The 8,602-nt window shown below is 44.2% G+C and overlaps 1 protein-coding gene across 1 annotated transcript; it reads left to right on the forward strand.

The window, feature by feature from the left end:
- LOC109129983 lies at nucleotides 3,594-6,389 on the forward strand (the record flags this gene model as incomplete). The annotated part of the gene is made up of 1 exon (XM_019239055.1): nucleotides 3,594-6,389. A coding segment is annotated over exon 1 (2,028 nt), but the record flags the coding sequence as incomplete, so codon positions are not given.

The following is an 8,602-nucleotide window of genomic DNA, read 5'->3' on the forward strand; positions in this document are numbered from 1 at the left end:
GCCATGAGTGATTCTTCGGAGTCATCGACTTGCAACCGGTTGCGCAAGTGTTCAAATTCTTCGTAATACTCCTCCACGTTCCGTGCGCCTTGCGTTAGTCGCCGAAACTTTTTCTGGAGCTCGCGGTGGTAGTATGGAGGTACGTAGCGCCTTCGCATCTCTGCTTTCAAGACCTCCCAAACAGTGATAGGTCGGTCACGGTTGCGTCGCTGTTCAGCTTCGAGTCGATCCCACCAGGTAAGGGCGTGATCGGTAAATTTTGCCACCGCATATTGGACCTTTCGCAGCTCCGGATAGGTATGAAACGAGTACAAGTGGTCCATGCGACTCTCCCATTCAAGATAGGCCTCGGGATCTGACTTGCCCGCGAACGTTGGTGGAACCATCTTGTGGTTCGGCTCGTAACGTCTCGGGCCTTCGTCGTCTTGTTCTTCATAGCGGTGTCGTCGTCTAGGCCTCGGTTCAAAATCCTCATCGGACTGATCACTCGCCGGCTCGCGTCGTGGTTGCCTTGCGGGTAACGGATCTTCGCGAGGAGGATTCATAAGCTCAATCCTCGTGAGGCGATTAGCTAGTTGCTCTAGGCTGGTTCGTAATGCGGCGAGGGTGACACCAATCTCTGGTGGCGCTGGTGGAACTTCTTCGGCCATCATACGGACTGGTTGTTGGTGACGTGGCGTGGCTCCGCGGTATAAGTTTGAATTTAAACCTTGCAAAAAGAAATACCACACGTGAGTCTCACACGCTCAAGAGGACCACACAAAGATTCGTTTCACCAACAATGATTGAGGACAGCTATGACACATTCAAACCTATGACTAAAACAAATAAAGCAAAAGCAAAAGTAAAAGTACTACGCGACAAGAACTGCTTTATGCCTAAGACCGGAAACACAAAAATAAAACGCGTAACTAGCTTTATGGATCTAAAAGTGAGCTCGCAAGAACACAAAGGAACAGAGATATGAACACGACGAACAAATTCGAATTCTAACAACCTAAGCGAACGAAAGACAATCCTAAGCATGCACCAAATTAAACCAACAAGAACAAGCGAGTCCCATGGAATTAAAAGATGCAACTTTAAACTCAAAGATTGAAACTTTAAAGGAACAGAAAGTTCTGGAAAGAAACAACCTTGTAGGAGCTTTTAGAGCTCTGATACCAAGCTGATGTGACCCGAAGACACGGTCACGGTACGGTCGCGACACGGACGCGGCTTGAGCTCTCGGTCAACTTTCAGTCGGTGAAATTTTCCTCGGCCGAGGTTCTGGGCTTCGGATCTAGGAGAGAATCAAACGAGGGAAACGGAGTTTGAAGGAATTCAAACGAGCCGTTCGGGAGATACGTCGAGAAGCCACGAACGGTTCAATTGGACAGTACGGATGCGGAACGAGCGGGTGGACGTCTACGAGGGGAAACGATAGCAGGGATGATTTGAGGTGATTCGTGGGGAACTCGTGAACTGATGAAAGAGGACTCGAGTTTAAGAAGAGGACAGATGGAAACGAAGTGAGGGGAAATACGGATGGATCGAGTGACGACACAAGAGGTTTGGCTCTCCTCTTGATACGGTCTCTAACAAGGTCGAACCCGGTTCGAGGCTTGTTAGGGTTTTCTCAAGGTTCAATCCCGGATTGAAGAAAGAGAAGAGTGAGACAAGTTTCAAGAATCTCTCTTGAGGAAAAGTTTTATTTTCATACAAGTCTAAAGAGGAACAAAGCTAAGAGAGAGTTTAAATACATTAGGTCAAGTGAGGACTTAGGGACACGCGGACTCTTAATGGTCCGCACAATCGTCCTTAGACGTGTTTCCCTTGTAAATGAAACACGTCGCCTCTGTTGACTTTCAACGCTAAGCTCTCAACGTTCAAAAGCTAAAGGATCAAAAGAGAATATTCTCAAAGTTTCAAATTTAAACCAAAAAACTAAGAGGGAAAGAGATAACCGCCTTGGCCTTGCGCGTGAAGCAACTTAGCCTTTAGGCGTTTTGCGTTTAGCTCCATGCCTCGTTAAAACCTTCTCCGGTAAACCCATTGGGACAAACCCGGAGTGAGGGAAAAGAGTACACTTCCTTGCTTAACGACTTGACCGTCTTCACTCTTGGGTAAGAGTGAAGACTAAGCGGACTGAGCCTTCGGAGTCTTCGTGGGGTGGCTGGTGTTCGACGTAGGTTCGGACAAATAGGTTGAGCCGCTGTTTGGCCGCCTTTGCTGAGCTCTTAGAACGTGTGGTGGCTCCGGGAAGGATCGTTGGAGCCTTGGCCACGTCTGACGAGGTTGTCCTGGTCGCGTCCGATGCGTCTTGGTCTTCTTGGCCGAGGTCGTGTCCTGCGATCACATCAGAAACAGTTATATATAATTTGTGAAATCGTAAAAAATGTAAGAGAGTTTTCTAAAACTCTATTACTTGCAAGTTGCAACTTTTTCTTTCACTTCCACAAATACATGTAAATTTCAAGAAATCAAAAATAATATGTAATATAACATTCATATGTATATTTAAAGATTTTTCATAACTATATACACTAGATTTTTGTAAACTTAAATATATATAAGTGGTTTTGAACTTTTCGTATCAGTGATTTCGCTTTAGTATTATATTTCTCAGAATTCTACAATTTGATGATAGTAATAACATGATAATTTATTGTTGATGAAACCATGGAAAGCTCAACCAACGAACATGGACGTGAGCAGCAGCTTGAACCTGAGGAAGCATTGGAGGAGCAGCTTGAACCAGAGGAAGCACCGGAGGAGCAGCTTGTACTAGCGGAAGCAGCGGAGGAAGCACAAATCATTCCGGCGGGTCCTATAACAAGGTCACGGTCCAAGAGGTTCAACCAATCAATCCAATGTCTACTCAAGGAGCTGGACAAGAAGCTAGAAGACGTGACTCAAACCACTATGACGTTGCTCACAGCTCAAGGTGCTCGGTAAAGGATAAAGTGTTACTTTGGTGCTCTTTTTCCCTTGGTCAAGTTTTGTCCCATTGGGTTTTCTTGACAAGGTTTTTAATGAGGCCTAAGTAACATTTTTAAGCCCCTTTGCCAGCCCAATTCGTGGTCCAAGGTTCCCCACAAAGGCCTTGGCCCATTTTCTATCTCTTTCTCATTCAAACTTTGCATTTATTGCTTTGTAATTTCCAAGACTTTGTGCATGAGCTTGCATGAGTGTGGACTCTTGCATGAGCTCCACCTCTTCTCTTCTAGATCCTTCTCCTTCGTTCCCCTTCTCCTATTTAAAGACCTTGTATCTCTCATTTGTTTCTCATCAAACATTTTTATCAAAAACCTTTCTTTTACTTGTTTGATCTGAGAAGTGTGTAATATCTTCTCAACTTGTTTTCTTCTTAGTGAGTCATATCTAAGTTGAACTCGAGCTTGAAGTCTAAGAGATTTTCATCTCTCTTGGAAGTTCACTTCAATCCCCCTTTCTATCAGCTGCATCATTTCACCATTCCATCTCTCTCAATCCGATGCATAGTCAACCCCCTTCACCTACCATTTGTCTGATCTATTGCATCTTCGGTCTCTTGATCTTCATCAGTCCGTCCATCTCTCTCCAAAACCTTGCGAGTGTGTTCTTGGGAAGCAGATTCCTCTCTAGGAGTCTATCATGTGGTATCAGAGCAACCACTCTGCAACCAGGTTTTGAAATTCCAATCGTCATTTTTTATGTTTTTTCAGATCTGTCGCTTCATCTTGCGAGAATTTTATTAAATGTTTTACTCGTTCAAAAATTATAAACTCAACTGTTTGAGAACCAGGAACGAGTCTAGTAATTTTGAAAATTGATTTGAGAATTTTTGGATTCGTTTTCATAATTTTCCCAGATCTGTTTTCATTTACGTGTTTTTAGAACTATTTACTGGTGGATCTTTGTTTTTCTTTTCAGGTACCATGGTGACATCAGAAGAGGAAGAGTCATCTACATCTAGTCTTGAAAGTCAGTCACCGCAGCTATGACAACCATGCTTGATGCTAGACTTGGCACTCTACACTTGAATCAACCAAACCCGGAAGCAAATCAGCGTCAAAGGCAGAACCAGGAGGAACCAAGGCAAGACGACGAAACCAGGCGGTATTATAGCCATGGTTCTTCACACAGCAGTCAGCGGAGGCGTCGACGTGAAAGTCCAGTACCAAGAGATCCGTTGGGAGGTCTTAAGTGCAAAATCCCAGCCTTTCACGGAACCAGCAACCCGGATACCTACTTGGAGTGGGAACAGAAAATTGAGTTAGTGTTTGTTTGTCAAGAGGTCACCGAGGTCAACAAAGTTAAACTTGCCGCAAACCGAGTTCTACGACTATGCTCTAAGTTGGTGGGATCAGCTTGTTACCAGCCGCAGACGTACCGGAGACATGCCAATCGATACATGGAACCAGCTGAAAACCGTCATGCGAAGGAGATTTGTGCCGAGTTATTATCACCGCGATCTTCATCAACGTTTGAGGAACTTAGTTCAAGGAAGCAAGACTGTCGAAGAGTACTTCAAGGAAATGGAAACCCTATTGCTAAGAGCTGATGTTCATGAAGATGGAGAAACTATGATGTCGCGATTCATGGGAGGTCTCAACCGCGAAATCCAAGACCGTCTAGAAACCCAGCACTATGTGGAAATTGAGGAGATGCTTCACAAAGCAGTCATGTTCGAACAGCAAATCAAGAGGAAGAACTCTCGATCCAGCTACAGCACCGCTAAGACCAGCTACAGCTCAGGTAAGTCAAGTTATCAAAAGGAGGACAAGCCCGGCTACCGGAAGGACTACAAGCCATTCGTCAAGCCAAAGCCATTTGAGTCAGACCCGAAAGGTAAGGGTAAGGAAGTGATCACGAGGACAAGGGATATTCGTTGCTTTAAGTGTCAAGGACTTGGGCATTACGCAAGCGAATGTGTCAACAAAAGGATCATGGTTCTTAAAGATAATGGCGAGGTAGAGTCTGAAGAAGAGCGTTCGGAAAACGACTCTGTGGAAGAGGGTTTGGAAGCCCCAGCTAAAGGAGAGCTGCTTGTTGCTAGGAGATCGTTGAGTGTTCTAACCAAATCAGAGGAGCAAGCGCAAAGGGAAAACTTGTTCCACACGCGATGTATTGTCAAAGACAAGGTATGTAGCTTGATTATTGATGGTGGAAGTTGTACTAACGTTGCAAGCAGGACTATGGTGGAAAAGCTTGGCTTAGAAGTACTCAAACATCCAAAACCATATGCGCTTCAATGGCTCAACGAAAAAGGTGAGATGTCCGTCAAGGAGCAAGTCAAGGTGCCACTTTCAATTGGTAAGTATCAGGACGAAATCATGTGTGACATACTTCCGATGGACGCTAGCCACATTCTTCTTGGACGTCCATGGCAATCAGACCGACAAGTTCACCATGATGGCTTCTCCAACCGACACACCTTTGAACACAATGGCCGCAAGACGACTCTCATTCCCATGACGCCGCATGAGGTCTATCTTGATCAGCTTAGCATGAAACAGCGAACCGCCAAACAAACTGAACCAACCGATAACAAGGGTAAGAGCAAGGTAAGTCACAATAGTTTGCTATTTGTTTATAAAGAAACTCTTGCTTGTTCTACTAACCCCGAACCGGTGCTACCGAGTAAAGTTGAGTTGGTTTTGCAAGAATATAGTGATGTGTTTCCGGAGGATAATCCCATTGGTCTGCCACCAATCCGAGGGATCGAACATCAAATCGACTTTGTGCCGGGAGCCGCTCTACCGAACCGACCAGCCTATCGCACCAACCCAACCGAAACAAAGGAGCTTGAAAGACAAGTGAACGAGCTGATGGACAAAGGACATATTCGAGAAAGCATGAGTCCATGTGCCGTTCCAGTGTTGCTAGTACCAAAGAAAGATGGGAGTTGGCGTATGTGTGTGGACTGTCGAGCCATCAACAACATAACGGTTAAGTATCGCCATCCTATCCCTAGATTAGATGATATGCTTGATGAATTGCATGGCTCTAGCATCTTTTCTAAGATTGATCTTAAAAGTGGATATCATCAAATCCGTATGAAAGAAGGTGATGAGTGGAAAACGGCTTTTAAAACCAAACAAGGGTTATATGAATGGTTAGTCATGCCGTTTGGGTTAACTAATGCGCCTAGCACTTTCATGAGATTGATGAATCATGTCCTTAGGAAGCATATTGGTGTATTTGTTGTGGTCTATTTTGATGACATTTTGGTTTATAGCAAGAACTTAGAAGATCATGTCATGCATCTTAGACTTGTTTTGGATTTGCTTCGCAAGGAAAAACTTTATGCGAACTATAAGAAGTGCACCTTTTGCACAGATAATCTTGTTTTCCTAGGCTTTGTTGTGAGTGCAGATGGAATCAAGGTTGATGAGGAGAAAGTCAAGGCAATCATAGATTGGCCAAGTCCTACCAATGTGAGCGAGGTGAGGAGTTTTCATGGCCTAGCAGGGTTCTACCGACGGTTTGTCAAGGACTTCAGCACTATTGCCGCCCCACTCACGGAAGTGATTAAAAAGGACGTTGGTTTCAAATGGGAAGCTGCACAAGAAAATGCATTCCAGGCTTTGAAAGAGAAGCTCACTAATTCCCCTGTTTTAATTCTTCCAAATTTTATGAAAACTTTTGAAATTGAGTGTGATGCCTCAGGGATAGGCATTGGAGCTGTTTTGATGCAGGATCATAAGCCCATAGCGTTCTTCAGTGAGAAGCTAGGAGGAGCGACACTCAATTATCCGACCTACGACAAAGAGCTTTACGCTTTGGTCCGAGCCCTACAAACGTGGCAACACTATCTCTGGCCGAAGGAGTTTGTCATTCATACTGACCACGAGTCTCTTAAGCACCTCAAGGGTCAACAAAAGCTCAACAAACGTCATGCGCGGTGGGTCGAATTCATAGAAACTTTCCCATATGTGATCAAGTACAAAAAAGGTAAGGATAATGTCGTTGCCGACGCATTATCTCGCAGGTATGTTTTGCTTACTTCTTTAGATGCAAGATTGTTGGGTTTTGAGCAAATAAAGGACTTGTATGCTGATGATTCTGATTTTAGCAAAATATTTCAATCTTGTGAGAAGTTTGCTTTTGGAAAATATTATCGCCATGAGGGTTATTTGTTCTTTGAAAATAGACTTTGTGTGCCTCACTCTTCTTTGCGAGAATTGTTTCTAAGGGAAGCTCATGGTGGTGGTCTAATGGGTCACTTTGGAGTTGCTAAAACCTATAAGGTGATGCAAGAACATTTCCACTGGCCGCACATGAAACGAGATGTTGAACGACTTTGCGAACGGTGTGCGACTTGTAAACAAGCTAAGGCTAAGGTTCAATCCCACGGTTTGTATACCCCTTTACCTATTCCTTTGCATCCTTGGACTGATATATCTATGGATTTTGTGGTTGGATTGCCTAGGACTAGGGCAGGTAAGGATTCTATTTTTGTGGTGGTTGATCGCTTTTCTAAAATGGCGCATTTCATTCCTTGTCATAAAACTGATGATGCATCTCATGTTGCTAGCTTGTTCTTTAAGGAAGTTGTTCGTTTGCATGGCATTCCTAAGACCATAGTTTCTGATCGTGACACTAAGTTCCTTAGTTATTTTTGGAAAACTTTGTGGTCTAAGTTAGGAACTAGATTGCTTTTCTCTACTACATGTCATCCGCAAACAGATGGTCAAACTGAAGTTGTCAATAGAACCTTGTCTACATTGTTGCGTGTGCTTATCAAGAAGAACCTTAAGACTTGGGAGGATTGCTTGCCGCATGTAGAATTTGCTTATAATCATTCTATGCATTCTGCGACTAAGTTTTCTCCATTTGAAATTGTTTATGGGTTCAACCCCACTTCTCCTTTGGATCTAATGCCTTTACCTTTGAGTGTGAGAACAAGTCTTGATGGCAAGAAAAAGGCCGATTTAGTTAAACAGGTTCACAAAAAGGCTAAGGAGAATTTGGAGGCCCGGACGAAGCTGTATGAGAAGTATGCGAACAAAGGGCGAAGAGAGGTCATCTTCAATGAGGGTGATCAAGTGTGGGTTCATCTTTGGAAGGAGAGTTTCCCGGAGGAGCGAGCATCCAAGCTAATGCCGAGGATTGATGGACCATTCACAGTGCTGAAAAGAATCAACAACAATGCCTACCAACTCGACCTCCAAGGTAAGTACAAAGTTAGTGGCAGTTTCAACGTTTCTGATCTTCTTCCTTATTGTGCAGATAATTCGGATTTGAGGTCAAATCCTTTTCAAGTGGGAGAGGATGATGAGACCATGGACAGCTCCACTCAACCACACGAACTTGAGGAGCAGCTTGAACCAGAGGAAGCACCGGAGGAGCAGCTTGAACCAGCGGAAGCAGCGGAGGAAGCATTAATCGTTCCGGCGGATCCTATAACAAGGTCACGGTCCAAGAGGTTCAACCAAGCTATCAATGGACTACTCAAGGAGCTGGACAAGAACCAAGAAGACATGGCTCAAACCACTAAGACGTTGCTCACAGCTCAAGGTGCTCGGTAAAGGGTAAAGTGTTGCTTTGGTGCTCTTTTTCCCTTGGTCAAGTTTTGTCCCATTGGGTTTTCTTGACAAGGTTTTTAATGAGGCCTAAGTAACATTTTCAAGCCCCT

This window comes from Camelina sativa, chromosome 17, assembly GCF_000633955.1.
Source record: "Camelina sativa cultivar DH55 chromosome 17, Cs, whole genome shotgun sequence".
NCBI classification, from domain to species: domain Eukaryota; kingdom Viridiplantae; phylum Streptophyta; class Magnoliopsida; order Brassicales; family Brassicaceae; genus Camelina; species Camelina sativa.